The sequence below is a fragment of the Anguilla anguilla genome, chromosome 16 (assembly GCF_013347855.1).
Source record: "Anguilla anguilla isolate fAngAng1 chromosome 16, fAngAng1.pri, whole genome shotgun sequence".
Taxonomy (NCBI): domain Eukaryota; kingdom Metazoa; phylum Chordata; class Actinopteri; order Anguilliformes; family Anguillidae; genus Anguilla; species Anguilla anguilla.
The window spans coordinates 12,587,411-12,609,096 of NC_049216.1; the positions used below are offsets into that span (position 1 = coordinate 12,587,411).

General features: G+C 49.4%; 1 protein-coding gene across 1 annotated transcript in view; it reads right to left on the minus strand.

Moving 5' to 3' along the window:
* The window catches only part of LOC118215358 (RNA polymerase II elongation factor ELL2), a 34,144-nt gene extending 14,019 nt beyond the window's left edge, over positions 1 to 20,125 (minus strand). The window contains exons 1-2 of the mRNA XM_035396059.1: positions 19,959 to 20,125; positions 15,831 to 15,878 (exon numbers count right to left, since the gene is read on the minus strand). Coding sequence (XP_035251950.1) covers positions 15,831 to 15,878; positions 19,959 to 20,096 — 186 coding nt within the window. The 5' untranslated portion in view covers positions 20,097 to 20,125. The remainder of the gene's footprint in view (positions 1 to 15,830; positions 15,879 to 19,958) is intronic.
* Positions 20,126 to 21,686: the final 1,561 nt, after the last annotated feature.

A 21,686-nucleotide genomic window follows, 5' to 3' on the forward strand; every position in this document is an offset into this window, starting at 1 on the left:
AACTGCGTCTGCTCGTAATTACAGCAACTCGCACGTTCTGTTAGCTTTTTACAGTGCTGTGGTTTTCACTGAAATACACACAAATTGCATAAAAATCACCCCTAACTCCCAAAAACCCCATAGGAGGACATAGATATATATATATATATCATCAGCAGTTTCATATCAAATCATCATGCACTCGACTCGACAGTTCTGATCCAAAAAGGAGATATTCCAGAATCGTACCAAATTCATCTTTGGGCTGATTTCAATTTCATGAATTTCCCAGGGAAGATTTGAGGGCAGTTTTCAAGCCTGGAGCTCAAACATGGAGCACGAGGCTACAGCGCTTTCACTCACAAACATGGCACTGATCTAGGGGGGTCCGGCCCCTCCCCTGGTTGGTTGAGCAACAACCCCCCCCCCCCCCCCCCCCCCCCCCCCCCCCCGAATGATGTTCCTTGCAGAGTGACTGTGTTCATTAGCTGTCTTTTCAGTAGCGTTACTGGTTGTTCTCAAAATGCACTTAAGCTGTGGACATTATGTGCTCCGTGTGTCTGTGCCAGAACAGACTGCGCTTCACACACACACACACACACACACACACACACAGAAACCCACCGACACAGAAACACACACATACACAAAGATAAACATGCATGTACACGCACAAACACACGTATGGACAAACACAGAACCGACTGCTTTCACGGTCAGACAACACTGATGCAATCTGGCATTCTGCAGTGACCTGGCCTTTTACACAGCTGTGCTTCTTTTGTTAGGTCAGCATGAGTGAGACGGTTGGTTTGGAGTGGGTTTAAAGACTGTGTGTCTGTGTGTGTGTGTGTGCGTGTGTGTGTGTGTGTGTGTGGGCGTGAGTGTGTGTGTGTGTGCGTGTGTGTGCGCGCGCGTGTGTGTGTGTGTGTGTGTGTGTGTGCGTGTGTGCGTGTGCGTGTATGCGTGCGTGTGTGTGTGTGTGTGTGTGTGTGTGTGCGCGTGAGTGTGTGTGTGTCTCTCCACCTCTCCCACAATCGGGAGCGTGTCTTCCCCATACTGCTCATCAGCTACAGGACCTTAAGTAACCCCCCAGTGTACACAAGACTACAGTACACAAGAGTACACCTACAGTACACACCAGAGCACTAGAGAGCAGGAGGAAACAGCACATGCACGCACGCACATTCACACACGCATGCATGCACACACGTACACGCACACACACACACAAAATAAATACCATCTTAGAAACACGAACACACTTGAGTATAAAACCCTTGAATTCACACAGTACCCCTTTCTCTCAACAGCTCAGGAAAGAGACTGAAGAAAGACCAATACACCTAGAAGAACAAAAAAGGGCAGATGGACAGGGGAGGAGAGGAGCGACAGACTCAGACAGAGGAGTGATAGCCAGGCCGGGAAGGAGAAATCAGGGCCGCTCCGTGCCCGGAGGAAACAGGTAGTCAAAATCACCATGGCAACCACAGAGACAGGAGTAAACATAGAGCGCAGCGCAAACAGACTCTTTATTGGCTCTGCATTGGACAGCAGTCCCCAAAAACAAAAACCCGTGAAGTTTCCGTGGTGAGCAAAGAGCAGAGAGGACGAACCGGGCCAGACCAACAGCTACTGAAATCCTCTGGACTCCTACAGGACCGACAGACACAAAAACTGCGAGGCAAAACAGAAGGAAATAAAGACCTCCGAGAAGGAGCAAAGCCAAAACAACACAAATGGTTGCTGAAATACACGTACTAAAAAAATAATTAAGAAAGAATAAAAAAAGACTTCAGCGGACGCACCCTTAATGCCCCCTTTTTAACGCGCTCTGAAAACAGCTTTGTGAGAGCGGGCGGGGAACCGCAAAAACATTCCGAGAAGATGAAAAGACACCTGTTTGCACTCAGAGCCGTGTGGGAGAGGAGCCCCGGGGCTCTCCCACACCGGGCCGAGGCGCGAGCTCGCACCGCGGCGCGTACAAGGCGCTTTCCGCTACGCCGCCAAGAACTCGCACAGACAGGGGGCCGAGCCCCACGCCCAGCCGCGGGCGAAACGCAGCAGAGCCGACGGTCTAAACCAAAAGCCACCCGGAGGGACACGGGCTCCACACAAGCAGTCGGGCCAGTTTGGGCACTCCATCTCGTCTAGAACTGGGGTTCGGTCACATGGAACCCAAACCCATTTTGAGTCGGTCAATTCAAGAAAATGAACTTAAATTCAATTTGCGTATCGGAAAAATACCCATTACTTTCCAATTAAAGTACGGAATTGCAATTATTTTCCAGAATTTACTGAGTTGAGGCAGGATTAAGCACAACTGTGGGAAAGCTGGGTTTTGCTCCGGCTGATGTGGAAGTCAGCTGGGGTAATGGGGGACGCACGTTAATGCGCTTCCTTGCTAACGGTGTTTGACTTACAGATGGGCAGCCCACCGCTTCCTGGATTCGGCGTCCGCTCGGTGAAGCCAGGCCGGAGGCAGACATGAAGGCTCCGGCACCTGTCTACCCACCCGTGACATGTGACTACGCACGCATTTCCCCCCCAGATCGCAAATAGAGGAACACGCCACACGCACGCTTTGCTCAGATCATGGCAGGCAACAGGCCTCCGTGCGGCCTTCCTGTACCTGAATGACTCAGGTACAGAAGAAGGAAGGTCACGCTGTCCCTGCATGCAATCTATCTGTTTATCTTACAGATACACTCAGCCAGAGTGACTCATACGACTGTGAGAGGGAAGGAAGGAGATGCATGTACACGTACATACCAGCATGCACGCACGCACACACACACACACACACACACACACACACACACACACACACACACGCACGCACGCACACACAAGCACAAACACACACAAGCCTCCTTCAGTGAATGTAGGCCTGTGTGTGTGTGCGCGTGTGTGTGTGTGTGACCACGCAAATGTGTGACTGTCATAGGCTCTCTACTGCATTGCAAACAGATACACAGCCAAAGGAGGGGGGAGCTTTGGGGTTTGAACATGTAATGCTGGAGGTACACATAAAATATGTGGAAGTTCACTGCAAAAAACCAGAGGATTTCCCACCCACCCCCAAGCCCTGAAATGAGCTCCTGGCTACATCACTGCTTGCAAGTGACAGAACATTTCACACAACCTTACACTTCTTTATGTTTTCAACCGAACGGGGCTGTAATGACAGTGAAAAGCTCATAAAGGATGAGAGAAACATTCCTCATTATCCCTTCAGTCTGAACAACTGCGCAACACAGTCACAAGAACTCAAACAAACAGCAAAAAAATGTAGGGATTCCCCCCCCCCCCAAAAACGCACTTGTAAATCCTGTTCACAGTTTACCGTGCTGCCAAAACACATTGCGTTTCAATTTCATTTTGAGCCTTTTGTTTCTTGGCTTTTTAAATAACGCTGCGCTTACAGGAAGAGAAACTATTTACAGCCAGTTTATTTATTTTACTGATGCCAGCCCGAAGGAGTGTTTACACTGGAAGCTCGCAGCTGAATACATGAGCGTTCGGTGCAACCTGTTTCTATGACCTTTCTTCGATGGAATGAGACTTTACTCGGCATGGTCAATATAAAGTATAAACCGGAACAGAAATTCATAACAACCTTTTTTGTGGAAGGCTGGCAGCCTGTGCTGCCCGTTACCACTGTGCTGTGCCGGTAGGGAAAAACGCAGGCGGGAACACAGAGCTTTTGTTTCACGGAAAAACCCGTCACACGGAGAGCAGGTGGCGCGGTCCTCCCTCCAGATGTCCGGCGCTCAGAGAAGCGCCTTATCAGCACATCTGCGCCGCCGCCGCGGTCTGGCGTGAAACCGCCAGGGTTTAGCTCACAGAGCCCAGGAGAGAGAGAGAGAGAGATAAACTCACAGGAGACTGCTGGGTTTAGTCACAGAGCGCAGGAGAGAGAGAGAGAGAGAGATAAACTCACAGGAGACTGCTGGGTATAGCTCACAGAGACCAGGAGAGAGAGAGAGAGATAAACTCACAGCAGACCCCGCAGGGGTTTAGCTCACAGAGCCCAGGAGAGAGAGAGAGAGAGAGATAAACTCACAGGAGACTGCTGGGTTTAGCTCACAGAGCCCAGGAGAGAGAGAGAGATAAACTCACAGGAGACTGCTGGGTTTAGCTCACAGAGACCAGGAGAGAGAGAGAGAGAGAGAGAGAGAGATAAACTCACAGCAGACCCCGCAGGGGTTTAGCACACAGAGCCCAGGAGAGAGAGAGAGAGAGAGAGATAAACTCACAGCAGACCTCTGGGGTTTTGCATGCACGTCCCCCTAGTCCTGGGACTGCAGGAGTGACAGACACACACAGCACTGCCGTAACAGCAACTCCAGTCTCCAACACAAACTTAACAACACCGACATACATATGAGCTTGTTTCTGAGAATAAGCTAAGAGTGATTAGAGGAGTAGAGCGAGGAGATGGAGGAAGAAAAAAGGGAAGAGGAGAGAGAAGAAAGGGGAGAAATGTAGAAAGATAAAAACAGATAGGTGACAGAGTTTTGTTCTTTCCCAAAGGCCTCGTGGTGAAGCAGCTGAGTGCTCTGCTCATACAGAGGCTTGGGTCCTTTCTGCTCCTGGGTGACTGGAGTCACGTTCAGCCAGGGAAAAACCAGCCATGTGACACACAGAGAACACAACAGCACCAGATCCTCAGTGAGTCAGCACCACTGGCCTTTACACCCAGCCAGCTCATTCATGGATATGAGCTACACTGCTGACCAATAAACTGAGCTGGTTCATTCATGAATATAAGCTACACTGCTGACCAATAAACTGAGCTGGTTCATTCATGAATATAAGCAACAACACTGACCAAAAAACTGAGCTGGTTCTTTCATGAATATAAGCAACAACACTGACCAATAAACTGAGCTGGTTCATTCATGAATATAAGCAACAACACTGACCAAAAAACTGAGCTGGTTCTTTCATGAATATAAGCAACAACACTGACCAATAAACTGAGCTGATTCTTTCATGAATATAAGCACCAACACTGACCAAAAAACTGAGCTGGTTCTTTCATGAATATAAGCAACAACACTGACCAATAAACTGAGCTGATTCTTTCATGAATATAAGCACCAATAGCCTTTAAGGATCAGAGGCCAGCCGGTAGAACAACGTCATCATTATCAATGAGAAAAAAGAGAGCAGAAAAATATACCGACATTAGATTTGAACAAGACGGCAAAAAACGGTTTCCGGTTAAAATGTCATAAACACGTTTAAAATGTCGCATTCAGTCACAGAGTTCCCTGATAAACAAAGGAAGCCAGACTTTACAGGCACGAGCCCTCTCTGCCTTTTACAGCCTCTTTCGTCTCCGGTCGTGCTGCACAGTGGGGCCTGGGTTTCGGAGCATAGCGCTTTTGAAAAGGAGCCGCAGAGGACGGCGGCGGCGGCGGTGGGGGGCGGGGCCTTTGTCAGCGCCTCTGAATGATTGATCGGTGGGCTCGCGTTGGGGCAGACGCGTCTCCCGGGATCCCGCCGGCCGCGAACGCCCAGTCATGCAACGCAGCCGCGCGCCAAACCCCAGGCACGCAGTCGGACACAGCTCCCCCCAAAACCCCGCCCCCCACAGCCGTCTACTCCCCAACCCCCCCCATCCCCCCACCCCCACAACCCCGCCCCCCCAGCCACACGCAGAATCCCAGGCACACAGTCAGACTCGGCTCCCCCCGAAACCCCGCCCCCCACAGCAGTCTACTCCCCACACCCCCCCCCCCGCCCCCTACCCTGATTTAGAGCACGCAGCGCACACAACTCATCCGGGACGAACACAAAGGAGGAGGCGTCTGGGGGGGGGCAGGGGGCGCAGGGGGGGGTAGAGAGGGTACAGAGAGGCAGGCGGGCCGTGAGTAATGAAACATTAATGTGGCGCTTTCTGCCCCGCGACCGGGCCCTCCTGCTTTTGTGCGCGCCGATAGCGGCTCCTGCGCGTCGCTGTGAGCTGTTAGCCCCCCTCGCCCCCTCCCCCGCCCTACCCTACCCACAGCCCGGGGAGGGATACGGCCCCTCCGCCGCGTTTAAAGGCAACAAGTCGCCGAGGCGGAGCCCTCGGAGATCTGGGTCAGCCGCGCCGCGGCTGGAGGCCATTAGCGTCAGGGACGGCTCGACGCCGTGGCGACGTACAGAGGCAGACGGAACCCCGGGCCAAACAACCATGGCGGAATTGGCGGGCCACGTTAGATGATTTAGATGATTTAGATGACAAACAAACACACACACACACACACACACACACACACACACACACACACACACACACACACACACACACACACACACACACACACACACACACACACACACACACACACACACACGCACACACGCACACACGCACACATGCACACACGCACACACACAGCGCCTGCCCCTCTCCGACCCCCTCCCCCCCACCTGATTTCCATACAACTTCTACACTGCCCCTCTCTGTACAAGGCAACCATGAGCCGTCATGGCCAGCATCACCAAGGCTATACCAGCCCAAGCAGGACCAACATGACCCAGGGTCACGAGCCGGAGAGCAGGCCAGGATATACTCAGGGTCTGGCCTGACACGCTAACCGGGCCCGTTGCGCCCAGAAGAGCGGAGCCAGCACAGGCCGCACACTGCAGGGCTAGGCTATGCTACGCTACGCTACTGTTCACCCGGCCCACAAAGTTTGTCGTCAGCGCTAACGTGACTCAGTCCGTTCCCCTGAATGAAAATTCAAACCGTTCAGCGAGAATGGAGTGAACTGTTTAACCGTGTGAGGGAGCGGAGCAGCCAGCTGCACCCCGCCCTCCTCCGTTCCTCCCGAGCCCCCCCCCCCCCCCCCCCCCCCCGCCCTCCTTTCTTCACCGTGTACGGTCTTAAAGGTGGTCTCCGCTGTGTCCCGCTACCACCCACGTTCCAGGGCTTCAGGTGCGAGAGCTCGCCCCTCCATGACCGCTGAGCACACGTGTTTACAAACTCACGACTCACGCTGGCCTCTGCGTTTCAGGAACAACCCCCCCTCACCCGAATCCCCCCCCCAGCCCCACGGCGTGTGTACACAGCCCCCCTCTTCCTGCCCCCTGCCCCCGGCAGCTGGGACACCCCGCGCTCTGCTGGGTCACATTGGGGGGGGGAGAGAGAGAGAGAGAGAGGGGGGTGGGGGGAAGATGCCCGCACTCGACCCCCCCCTTTCAGCTGAACGGCGTCTGAAGCTCTTTCACACGTGCACGACTCTCTCACGCTCCAGCAGGCCCGCCTCCCGCAGACCCAGCTGGGGGGGGGGCGGGGGGGGGCATCGTGCACGCTCGCAAAAGAGCGCGCACGAGCGCTCGGCTCCCGCCTCCCCATGGAACTTGCGGAACACTGAGGGGTTTTTTTTTTTTTGAAAAACGGACGAAACCGGAGCGGGTGGAAAAGGAGCGTGAAACCCGGCCTCGTTTCCCCCAACTCCACCCCACGCGGCTAGCCACGAGCGCTACGCTAACCCGCCGCGCGCGCCGCGGTCCAGCGGGAGTGACGTAACCGCGGTGAAAGCGCCTCTCGTCCGTATGAATAATTCACCTGACGCCGACTTCTGAAGGCTTCGCGTGTAAAATAAAAACAAAAACACATGAACCCGGAATCGCGCGCTCGTAATAGGACCTGACAGTCGCCGCTCTTTCACAGCTCTGTGAGCCTGCGAGAAAGACTCCGCGTAGTCTCGCATTAAGAGATGAACACAGGTTCATTATTGATGAGCAGACGCAGCTCTAATGCAGTTCTGTGAGCGGGCCTGTGCCAGGTTAGGACACCGGGGCTGTTTACTGGGCGACGGGAAGCGTCTGGCGGGTACGCCACCGCCGGCCGGGCGTGCCGCTGCGTCATCGCACGCGCTCGCAGACGCGCGGTCGGAGCCCGCGACAGCGCCACCCTTTCTTGGGTAGCCGCGGCGCAGCCGGCGCGTCGAGGAGAGAGAGAGAAAGTGTTCAGAAACCCCAGACTCCCCGGCTCTGAGTCTGGAGGACGTCAGAAGCGTCCCTCCCCTCGCGTTGCGTTTTCACGGGAGACTGGCGAGAAGCATCTCGTTGCCAAGGCGACCCAAAGGTTTTTTTTTTTCCTTTTTTTGAGCCTCGTCTGAAACGCGCGCGCCTCCCGAGCTGAGGAGACGCGCTTCTCTCAAGCGCTGTTTTTTAAAAACGGTGGAGACCTCGCAGCGTCGGGGGGAGAGGAGGCAAACAAAGTTGTTTTCTTTGGCAGAGCCACGTCGTTTCTACTGGCGAGCCGTTTTCCAGAACAGTCTACCATCATGTCTACCAGCTGAAAGCACTGGCTCAGAGAGCCCGTCTTCTGCCTTCATCTGCCTCGCAGATGAAAGGTACGGGTGACTGGGCTATAAAAATGTTATGGGGGGGGGACAGGCAAGGTGTGGCAACTGCATTTATACAGTGCATTTCAAGATCAAAGTTTTACAGTGAAGGATGCAAAATTTCTCCCAGAACAGGAACTAGGAACAGGGAAAAAAAAAAAAAAAGAAAAAACAGGTCAACTTTTACGTCATTCCACACCTGGCACGCCCCTAATCCCAGCCCCTCCCCTCTTCCACCGGCCCGCAAGCAGGAAGTGAGTCACGGCGGGTCCTAATTTGGCGGAGGCGACAGGAAGCACTCTGGGTCCGCACGTCGGTGTTCCGTGAACAAACATTACCCGAGCCAGGAGAGAGACGGAGCTCCGCCCGACTTGGCAAGGCATGAGCAATCGCACGCGGAGACAGCTCTCTCTCTCAAACCCTTCGCCCCGCCGAACATCCACAGGGTGACAAAGAGTCAGGGGGGGGAGAACAGTGATTCAGAGGGCAACAGCGTGATGACCGCGCAGACCGTTCACGCCGAACGCGGTTTCCTTGCCTCCAAACGACCGCATCGGGCTAACGGTGCCGGCTAGGAGCTGCACACACAGCAGTGTGTTTTTACACATCTCATTTAGTCCAGATTTATTTTCCTGTAATGTAGGGCTGGGGTGGGAGGAGGGGGTGGGGGGGGACATGGAGGGTGGAGGGCTGGGGGCAGGGCTGAGTGGGTAGGTGGAGGCGGGGGTTGGGGGTGGGGGTGGGTTGGGAAAAGGAGGGTGGGGGTTGGGCCAGGAATCGGCGAGGGGGGCGGGCTGTAAAACGCAGACTAAAATCAGCCGCTCGCTCACGCCCCGAAGGCTAATCAGTCAACCTGAGCACACATCGGGGTCACGGCGTCGAGAGCCCCTCTCCGCGCGGCGCGTCATGTGTGCCATATTCCGACAGACAGCCGCGGCCGCGCAGGCCAGCCCGGCGAGCCGGCCTTAGGCTCCGCCCCCCCGAGGGGCGAACCGCCGTTTTCACACAGGGCCGTCAGACGGGACCGTCCCACACACGCGGGGTTGTGAGCGCGCTCCGAAGCCTCTTCCTGAGGCGGGAGAGGCTTCCTTTTTCCTTTCTCGTGTCGTTAGCATAATCACTGAAGCCGCGGGTTTTCACTGACGCGCTCGCACACGGGCCAGACACTGCTCAACACGAGCTCTCTACCAGCGTTTCCACAGCGACACAGGCCCGTATCCCTGCATGGAGACGGTTCATCATCTGAGCCTGAAAACGTCAGACACACACAGACACTCACACACACACACACACAGTATACACACAGAATACACACACAAAGACGTACACATGCATGCACTCACATACACACACACAGACATACACATGCATATACACACACACACACACACACACACATTTGCACACTCGCACACAGAGATGCACGCAGACGCCCACACACACGCAAACAGACGCACATTCACAAACAGACGCACACGTAACAGCAATCTCCAGGGCTGTTTGTACAGCCCAGATTCCCCATTAAAGGTGGCTCACATTGTGTTCCTTCAGCACGTTCAGAAAACAGATTTTGTGAAACGATTTTCGACCCATTCTCGATTCTTTTCCCATCTCCCGCCTGGAGACCAACAGAAACACAAGAACAGGCTCAGTGTTCCCCAGCCCCTCAAACGCTTCACTTATTTCAGCGCACCTGCTTATTAACAACAGCATGATGCTCCACAAGCTGCTCTTTTCAATCAGTAAGTTCTGGACAAAACCAGGTGTGGGACAACCATAAACAGCGGCACCACTGAGACACAGGGAACGGACCAAAGAGGCAAGCCCAGATGCCAGGAGCCTTTTTCAGGTGCAGCGCTTCTCCAAAAGAGAGCCGCTGATCGTCTAATTCCGAAGTAAAATTCTCAGTTCAAAGCTCGGCCTTCATTGGGTATCACTCAAACCTCGACAGCGCTCGCAGTCAAACAGGCTCCGGAAAGTTCCGCGGCATCGGCTGGCTGTCTCTCTCCCGGCAGAGACCCTGAAATTCCAGAAATTTACGACAACAAACATTTCGCCTCCTGACTCGCAGGGGCAGCCTTACTACAGTAAGGCACATGCACAGACACACACACACAGGTATTCCACTGAAGCTCATTGGAAGTTGAAGCTCATTGGCTCATTAGCAGTTGAAGCAGATTGGCAGTTGAAGCTCATTGGCAGTTGAAGCAGATGGGCAGTTGAAGCTCACTGGCTCATTGGCAGTTGAAGCAGACCGGCAGTTGAAGCTTATTGGCTCATTGGCAGCTAAAGCAGATGTGCAGTTGAAGCTCACTGGCTCATTGGCAGTTGAAGCAGCAGGAGCATGGTCTCCCGGGTATAGTACAACACTGTAGCCTGACTAGCCAGTCAATCTCCTGCCTCCTGCCCCAGTGGGCATCTCAGTGCCCAAATCAGCCCAGCCGACACATCTGGAGTCACGCGTGTTCTTTTCGGTCACCCCTCCTCCCCCCATGTTCCAAAGAACGCATTCTGATTGCATTTGGCATTCCACTCACTGTTATTCTAATACCCGGTGATAAACACGAACCAGCAAACGCTCCGTTGCAAACTGATTGCAGGGGAAGGAACTTCTGAAACAACAAGTAGCTAATAATAAACGACGCATAAAATAATACAATAATAACGCCTTCGAAGCCGTTGCACAAGCGCCACAGAGTTTTATTTTTGGTCGACGCCACCGGCCCGTCTGAGAGAGCGGCGGCGAAGCGCCGTCCGTCCCCTCTGATCTGCTTTCATTGTCCACCGTTTCTAGGAGACAAACAGGAAGTTGGTGCTTGTGATCCGCGTCCATTGAACAACAACAGCTTCCCCCCGCTGGACCACGCCTCTGCGACTGAGCCCTCCCTCCTTTACCAGCGGCAGTGCTGTAGGGATGCTGGACTTTCCAACTGAGGGGGCTGCGGGTTCAAATCCCAGTTCACGGCCTTCTGCTGTTCCCTTAGACTTTCATGTAACCTGATTTGCTTCATAAAAACATTCCAGTTGTATAAATGAAGAGCGGGTAAGAAGAGGAGCAAGAAATGTCCACCATACTGCCATGACACACTACACACTTAGGACTACACAGAACACACACAGAACCATAAGAGCTATTCACCCCGAACAACACATTGCATCCTACATGAGAGGACTGACTACCTGGTTAGCCAAACCAAACAGGACCGCGTTACCTTAGAACAGGATCAAGACTAGTCTGCCACAGAACAGAAATCACCAAAAACTAGAAAACCGATTGCTGAATCAAGAAAAACTACAAAAACCATGAACCGATTATGACGGGAATTAATGTTCTTCCCAGTCAGGCTGAAGTATCTTAGGATAAAGACAGGGGAAAAGCAGACTGTGTTAAATTAGGAAACGGGTTAAGGAGCTCCAGAGTCCTGAGATGACTGCTGCGGATGCACTGCGCAGTGTGCCAGTGTCTCGATGGGCCGGGGGCCAATGTAAATAGACACGAGGAACCGGGATGTTAAACTCGCACTGTTTGAGCCCCGCCAGAGACTTTAACTCTTTAACAAGTGAGATCACAAATCTGTCAATAGAATGTCCTTCACTGAACTTTTTAATGCAGATTTAACCATCACTACTGGTTACTGAAATAAACAGAGTTCTAGAACACTGAATTTTCAAAAACTTTTTGGTTTTGTTTTGGGGTTGCCAAAGGCGCTTTTTTTTTTTTTTTTAGCAAAAAGTAAATGATAAAAACAAAAGTATATCAAAACAAACATAGCAGGAATTGTGCAGGAGAGGTAAGAAACCCCAAAGGGCTTATAGTAAAAACCTTCCCTCTAGGATTTACAATTTATCCTAATACTATGGATATAATAGTTTCACTCGCTTATTTCTATTTCCCCCGGTGCTTTCTAACACATTTTTCTCCCTTGTTCTCCCTTGCTGTTGTTAATAGTTTCTCCCTTGTTTTCCCTCATTGTGCTGCAGTGGCCTGGTCATTGTGGATTGACGACTGAACTGATAATGCTGATAGAAAACAGGATCCAGGGAAAGTTTTCCGTTGGCCAACCTTATAAAGACTTATCATTATGCTTATTAGTGTTTGCCTCAGGGGCTGAGTCTGAAACACTCCTCAAACTATCGCCCCCATAGTAAAGGAAGTGGCATCAAGTTTTCTGATCAGACGTGGGTTTAGATGAGAGCCATGAACGCACTGTAACGCTGTAGCTGTGACGGGACAGGCCCTGCGGCCTCTTCAACTCGGCGTCATTTACGGTTTCTGAGGTCCGGATGGAATGTAGGAGGAGCTGTTCTCAGGCCCGGTTCTTCCTCCTCGTCCTCTTCCTCATTCCCTCGGGCCCAACGGTGGCTCAGGGACAGCGGGACTAGGCAGGCAGGGCACTCTGAGCGGGGCATCAGCTAAGCCAGAACAAAAAATGGCAGCAGAAAACCCCACAGGCGGAAACATCTCGGAGTCCCCCTCGACCGGCACCGCACGCTGGCCCGCAGCCAGGAGAGGGTTTATGGGAATTTCCTCAGCTCGTTACCCTGCCCTGCAGGGGCAGCCGGGAGGGGGGTGCGGTGGGGGTGACTGACATGCACATTCAGCCGCGGGACAAGCGCAGGGTGATTTTGAGGAGACGCTTATGGGAAAGTCCAGCCCTAAACCCGTCCCCTTCGTCCAAAACCCCCACCAATCCCAGCAGGGACATTCACCGTATTTACAGCCAAAGGAAATGACCTCCAGTTCATCATTTCTTTAACCGTTTTATCAACCAGCGTTTCTCTTTCTTCTTTGTTGAGAATAAAATCGAATGCACCTCATCCCTCCTCAGAAATCCAATTGACCCCTTTCCCCGGTTTAGATAACAGTGAGTTATGCGAGAGGCAATCTGTGCTCTGATTGGATGTCGCACAAAGCGATCTGCGTGGGGATAGGCTGAGGCCTGCTCCGAGCGACGAGCCGCCGAAGAGCCGCGACGGCGCCGCGCGTGGCAGGAGGCAGCGCCGGGGGCGGACCCTGAATCGCGGGCAGAGCGCTTTTTTCCGCGACGCGGGGCTCTGAGGAGGGACGGCTGGCTGATTTTCGACTCACCCGGAGGATGGGGGGGGGGGGGGGGGGGGGGACTCTGCGTTTGGTCATGCGTGTTCCTGTCTGTCACGTCCGAAGCTGCGGCCCCCCCCCCCCCCCGGCGGGAATGTCTTAATCGGATTCCTCTCGCAGCTCCAGCACCCTCATTAAGACCGGCCTGCCGGGTCGCCCCCTTCCCTCCCCCCCCCCAGCGCCTCATGAATACACTTTGAATATGTGATGAACCGCTCAAAGGGCTGAATCGTACATTCGCTGTGTACCGCTAAAAGCGGATGTATGTCCACCTTACGCTCTGCGTTTAAGACTTACTTTCACACCTACCTCTGGTTCCCAGCCAGGATTTGCATCGCTGTACATAAGTTCAAGGAGCACATTACATTTATTTATTCATTTGGCAGACGCTTTTATCCAAAGTGACGTGCAATAAGCGCATACCAAAGGTCACTGGAACAGCTCCAGGACACAGGTTGGCTAAGATACAGTTCTCATTATGCATTAGTTATCCTCAGCTGTGAACATCAGATCTACATCACGCAGTAAGCATAGGCTAAGTCAGCAATGGGGTAATTTAGCAGTGCACTGCTCCTAGCCTAGCACTAATGGCCTTTTTCATTGGTTACCAGAGGCAGGGCAACAAACCGACGACCACGAGAGGCAGCCATTAGGAGGAGACAATAGAGACTTTACGTCTTTGTGCCGAGCAACTAACTAGATCTGTCCTTCTGATCTCGTTTCCTGTCATTTGCATGATTAATATGCACGTCCGTTTAAATAACAACCTTCTAATAGGAGCCCGTTCCCTTTCTCTATCTGCCAACGCAATCTACTGAGGCAGAGATGACATTAAAAAGAACCATTAGGGTGTTGAGTCTCTACAAAGTCCACACGGCCAAAGTAAGCCTCCCGCATCAGGCATAATTAAGAGGAAATTGAAATGTGCGGCTGATGGGCGACTCCTGACAGAAGCTGACTGAACTTGTTAATCATGAAAGGCCAGTTTGGGGCCGCCGTCTCTTTAAAGGGAAATTCTAAAGCTTCACTGTCTACGGCTGGCTGCCGCTGAAGCAGCCGAGTCTGAGCAAGGAGGGGGTTTGCACACGCACAGATATTTACATATGCATGCATGCACACACGCACGTATGCACACACATGCACGCAAACACACACACATATGCGCACATATACACATATGCACGCAAGCACACACACACACGTATGTACACACACAAGTATGCACACTCACACACATATCCACACACATACGCAAACACACATGTATGCGCACACATATATGCGCACACACACACACATGCACATACACATATGCATGCACGCACATGCACACACACACACAAGTATGCACACTCACACACATACCCACACACATGTGCACAAACACACATGTATGCACACACACACACACACACGTATGCACACTCACACACATATCCACACACGTACACACACACACAGAGGCAAACACGCGTTCACACACACACACACACACACATACAGACACAGCCTCCACTGAACAATTCCGAGCGTGCCCCAGTTACCCGTGGCCCATCTCCCAAAGTGCTGTTTGCCACAATTCACTGATTGACACTTTCGCGCTGCAAACGAAGCCCTGAAAAGACTCAGCTCGTCTGCTTTGTGATGAATAACCCCCTTCTGTTCTGAAGAGCAGCTCACGGGGTTCAGGCAGCATCCTCTAACACACACCCTGCACCCCAACATCAGTTTCTGATGCACTAAAACTTCCCAACATTATTACATGTTTCGTGTTAGTGTGTGTATGAGTGTAAGTGTGTGTGTGTGTGTGTGTGTGTGTGTGTGTGTGTGTACAGACAAACACAAAATAACATATACATATACACACATATAAAGAAAAATCTATGTGTATTTACAATTGTCAGCACCTCAACATTAAAGCCTATTCACAGGTTTGAAAAAAAAAAACGAAACCATGCCCATCAGGCAAAAACTAAATTGCGGCATGTTTTGGCCGCGACTTCCTGCAACATATATAAATATTGACATTCGCACTCATGCATAAATCAGGATGTGGTTCAATGGAGCGGTAGCCTGCGCTCACAAAGACATCCTTTACAATACTCTACAGCCATCTCTGATGCAAGAAAACCACCTCCAGCCAAAATAAAATTCATTTTTCAGAATATTCCCCAAGTTGCAGGCTAGGCCTATAGGAGGCTTTGCTTGAATGCAGCTGTCATTCTCTGATGAATGGATGGTTCGCAATTTCATGAAAAAAATGCACAGAAAGAAGCATGAAAATAAGCTGCCTGTGCACGGGAGCAGACGTCTGACGGCATGACTCCACGAGAAGGACTAATTAAAGCACTCCATTAAGGGAAGCGTTCTGAGAGGGCGAGCGCCATCGGATTGTGTCTTACCCCTTGGTTGCCCTGGAAGCAAATGGCTGGCTGATTCGGTAAGGTGCCCTGGGGGAAGAGAGGAGAAATGGTTAGCATTCAATATCGCAGGAAACGGATTCTTATGACCACTAAACGCCCCCTCCCCTACACGCGGCCTGTGACCAGACTGAACTGAACTCCGCGTTTTCATTGTGCCGGACTCAAACTGTAAAAAAAAATAAAAAAATAAAAATAAAATAAAAAAACCGCATCAGCAGCGATGGCATTCCCAGAATGAACTGATAAAAAGAAGAAAATATCTTCATATTGCTCATGACCTATAGCAGAAATGCATCCGCACGCGTGTTAATTCACGCGGTCTGAGGAAGCCGTGTCGTGGCTATCTCGAGGATAAGCAGCTAGCGGCGACCGCGGCCAGGGCATGCTAGTAAACGCGGGTCCCTGGATGCAGGGTTCGTCCCCCCTAATCCGCGGCGGAATGCGTCTGATGAATCAATCAGGACTTCAAAAGGCTCGTCTAAGTCAATCAGCGGGATTCAACACAGGGAGGGAGGGAGGGGGGGAGAGGGAGAGAGAGAGAGAGAGAGAGAGAGAGAGAGAGAGAGGGAGAGACAGAAAGGGGGAGAGATTATGGCGCATATAGGACAACATGTGCTCTGTGCTTAATGGGAATCTGTGACACTGTACGTGAGAGTGGTGTTTCCATGGCACAAAGAGAATTGCCTGTTTTTTTACTTATTAAAATCCACACACTGATTTAGAATACTGTTTGAATATTATTTTCAGAACAAATATGCGTGCCCTGTGAGTGGCGTTTTGATGAATGAGAGGAAAGGGAGAAGGAGAGAAAGGGAGATAGAAAAACAAAAAAGATAAAAGAATATAAATGTCAAACCCCTAATGCTTGCACTAGGCATTTATCTCCATGCCTGAATTGCTTTATTTTGTTGATCTCTGTTCACACCAAAAAATAAAAAGTCAGATTCAAATTCCTCAGTTTCCCACAAAAGGAATGAAAGAAATCCCAAAGAAACATTCTTTGGGATACGCCAGACACACAAATATTATCATATTACCCCAGTATATTACTGCTTTATTAACTTTCTACAGTGGCCTGCCAAAAGGGCTTCCCTCAGTCAGTAATTCCTGAAATCACTTATCCTGCTGGAATGTGCCAGCACTGCCAGATCCCCCTGTGTGGCTCTTCTCAATACGCTGTCCCCCCAAGAACAAAACATTCACACATAATGGGGAGCGCTTTCATGCGAACGGCACAAAATGTTGACAATGGAGGCCGTCGGTTTCCATTCCTTGCGTCATTCAAAGACGTAAATCATCACCGGCAGAAAGATAAGAGTCTGTCTTCGTGATTACAAGGGGCATGTTTGGCAGGCTTGCCTGTTGTTAAAAGGAAGAGGAACAGAGGCCTTTTCCTATTGGCTGCTGCCCCTTTACACCTTCGGTTGCTTGGCAAGATACAAAACCAGCAATTGGCTGAGCCTTTTGTTTCCACGCCGCAGGATTGGAAGATAAACATGGGGCATGAGGTGTGCGCGTGTAAACGTTCGTATTCTGTGGGGTGTAACTGTGATTATGAGGCACTGCTGTAAATGTGAAACTTAAGAACCAAGTGACCTGCCAGCAGGGTCACTGCACCAGATTATAAATAACTCCGCCCGAATCAAGAGGGCAGCACCTGTCGGCAGGATAAAGCGAACACACCTGACCACACACTGTACTCAGATATCACATATCGGGCCCGGAAAAAGGTGTCTGACTACAGACTAATTAACCAGCCACACCATTTGCAGTGGTTTGCATTCATTCAGATACTTAAAATGCAAATACAGGACTAATTTACATTTTAATGAATGAAGAATGACCTTCCTAATTAAATATTAATTTTATATTATCGTCACTATATTTCTGCAACGCCTTCTGCAGAGAAAATTGGTAAAAATTATTTGCAGGTCGAAAACAGATGGACTAGAGAATTAAACAGCTATACAAAAATTTTTTAAAACCTGCACGCAAGTCATACTCCTACCAGACAGTAATTTAGGGAATCGTCACCACTATAGCTCCCATTTCAGTTAAGTGAGTTCATAAAACAACATTCAGATATTGTGCTTCGCTGTTGTTTCACCATTTAATCACTCATTGCAGTTCGACTGTTCAAATGCATATGATGCAGGATTTTTAAGCTTTGGTGAGATCCTGTGTTTTCAACCAAAGAAGTCTCCTCCTCCATCTTCAATTCCGCCCACTCACCTAGAGTAGGCTACCTGACTTCGGCCATCTAACCTAACATAGCTAGCCGGACAGCTAGAGGTAATGTTACTCAGAGGTTCAAGAGAAAACAAGGCAACACCGCATCACTTTTCATCCCTTTTGGCGAACTTCAGCTGATGCCATCGAGGAATAGCAATTCCAGGGTTAACTCTAGTTCTTGAACAAGCCCTATCAGCTCCACTGTATCTGGGCTTCTTCTTCCATTGCAACAGCTAGCTAGCTAGCTAGCAATAAATATTCATATGAAATCTAATCCACGCACCCCTCGCCACACCAAATAAAATGCCATGCCCAGAAACATTCCAAACACATTTTAGAATAACAAATACAGGTAAAATTGGTGGACAAATTTTGTGAAAGTGCATAAAGACAGAGATTGCCAGTGTATCATAGATATGCCTTAGCATGGTTATTTTATATTTTCTAAGTTAAAATCCTGCATAGTATGCCTTAAATAATGTCTGTAGTTGCCGGCCACCGCGTGTCAACATAAATTATCTCATGAGATTAAGGAAGTAAACGGCTCGCTCTGATTGGGTCTAACAACGAGATAGCACATATAGGCCTGCCCACGGGCTTCGCTTGGACCAATTATATCCGGCAGAGGGCGGAACCTCCAAAATATTTAAAGGAAGAACAATGCAAAGGGGGCAAGGCAACAGAAACAAAACTGCACTGTCAAAAACCAATAGGCACACAGTAGAGAGGGGGGGTGGGAAGCTGACCCCTAGCACCTAGTCCAGCTGGCGTCTAAGCTCCAACCGAGCAATTGATTGTAGGGGAATTTAATCCTCGGCTGCAACAAGCTTTTCTTGTAAGCTTTTTCACATTCACTACAATTACAGTTACGAAAAATGACCAGTTAGGTAGTTAATCTTTGAAAAAAAATGCCGCACTTCATTTCATTAAATCTTAGCCGCTAAACATTAGCCAACGTTTTTTAAGCATTTGGACATCCCCTACACCGAACACACAAAACAAACCTCAAACCAGAAATTTAGTTTAAGAACTCTCAACGAGTTTACGGTTTTCAGATCATTGCGAATTTGTAGACAAGGTGGCATTTAAAACAAAACCAAAAAAATAACCTGGCACAATTTAATTGAATTTTAATGTTATTATTTAAATCACAACTTGAGCACCATACGTCGACACATAAGAATAAATAAATAGGCTAAGTTTCTTTTCTTTTTAGAACGACAGTCTAACTGCAGCAAGAAATCCCACTAACACGATATACCACTGTTCTTGGGGTTGTCTACGCAGGAACCAAACTAAGTAGTTCATGTATGACGTTTAACATGAACAGGCACGCAAGTAAATGTTTATCGCTTGTTCCATGCCATTTTCTACCATCTGGTAGATCAGCTAAAAGTCTTCGTAAGCTTTTCTGGAATAGCATTCACGGCTGCGTTAAACGATTCACTACCTGTGTAGCCTATGTTATGGTAAATGCTTGACTAAGAAACAATCGATTTGAGACACCAAGCAGATGGTCAGTGTTGACACGCCGTAATATTGTAACGGTTACCTTCAATTTAGCATTTTTATGTCCCATTGTAATATTCACGTAGTCACAATCCTTGCTCAGACACGATATTTAGCTGAGTCTGTAATCAATAAAAGATCGATTGATCCACAAAGAAAAAACTATACACGACTAGCAATGTGACATCAGAAAAACTATACTTTTAAAAGTCCTTTAAAACTTGATAATCGTCAAAATGTCACTCGTCCGTGGCAGCTAGATCCAACAGTTGTTGAATTGCTTTTGCAACTATCCTGGCTATTGATGAAAGCAAAATAATCTACAACATAGTTAAGTGCTCAGGTAAATTGATAAGTAAACGTTACCTTAAGGTTTTGATAGGCTTCCAGGGCTCGGATGGCCGTGTCAGTGAGCTTTACGTGATAAAGACTTTTATTCGAGATATTTTTGTTAATTTTTCCACAAGAGAGTCCATAGCGATGCTCCGGTCTCAGCGCTGCCATGGCTAGAACTGCGGACGACTGGAGACACACTGTAGGCGGAGTTTGCGATTGAAGCGTAGCTTTGAGGACGTCACACACTCACACATTGCGCACACACACGCGCGCGCGAGTTCGCACGCACACACTTTCAAACAAGCACGTAAATGTTGAAACGTAGCCTATACATTTAATTCCACGGCAAATAATAATCCCAATAAGGTACAGGATCCAGTTATGACCTATGAGAGGGTTTGAGCAATACCTTGGTAATTTTTTGGAATATAGTATATGCCAAACATAAGTTCGCGAATAAGACAATAAAATTTAAATGATGTTGAATTTAAATAACGATGAAAGGTAATATGACAACAAAAACATATTTTAATGAACCCAGTTGTACAGAATGGAATCCATTTAGCCATATTCTGAAAATTCTAAATTACAACAGCTTGAACTGTGTGTAATACTGTTTATGAATAACAGACTGGAAAATTCTGAGTCATCCACATTGCAATTAATTGACTTCCTCCAAAAATCCTTTCTGCATAGCCAACATACAATTTATCAAGCATCTACGGAAAAAGAGGGTCTATGTGAGGGCTGCCCAACCCTATTACTGGAGATCTATCTACCATCCTGTGCTAGGGTTTTCATTTCAACCCTAATTTGTCACACCTGATTCTTCTAAACTAGCTGTTGAATTAATGTGTGCTTTGTTAGAGATGGAGTGAAAACCTACAGGACTGTAGGTTGGGCAGCATTGAGCGGTATTTCATGAAGCAGGATTACTGAGTTAGCTGGATGACTGTGCTGAGTAAAACCCAGAACAGCTTTTTACTTCAGTCCATGTTTCAGATTTGGGAGGGTTCCGGGTTGTACAGCAGCAGTAATCCAGCTAATTCAATAATCCTGCTTTGTCAAATAGGGCTACCCAGAGGAAACCCACGCAGACACGGTGAGAACATTCAAACTCCAAGCAGAAAGGCCCTGTCCAGGATTCAGATCTTCTTGCTGCGAGGCAACAGTGTGCTATCTGCACCACTGTGCCATCCTTAACTCCTTTAAAGCCAAACACTGGATGAATTAAAATGGGCAACACTGGGGAAATTGAGAGAATTGCAGTTCATTAGAGAGTCAAAATTCTTGGCAGGCAAACGCTTGGGCCATAGATTAAGCATCTTGACCCTGGTCGCTAAGACACCCCTTAATGCCATATGGCTCTTAGAGAAGAGATCAGCCGACGTACAAAATAGACTGTATTTGCTAGGGGATACACAGGAGAAAGGCATTACGGCACGTTCCACCATAATAGCATTAGTCTCATCTGGGTTTTTAAAAAAGTGAGTGTGTGAGAGAGAGAGAGGGAGAGACAGAAGAATATCTATAAATAAATAAATAGATCTAGGACATATTGGCTCAACAATGTGTGTTTAGCTGAAGTTCAAACCTTAGGTTTAAACCTCTGGACCACGGAATTGAATTACGACTGGAACCATTCATCCTTATTTCACAGATTTGGATAGCTGCTCTAGTTGTAACGCAGTTCTGTGGACAGAGGTTTAAACCCCAGTTTAGGACACTGTAATTGAACCATTCCGTTCATAGACTTTA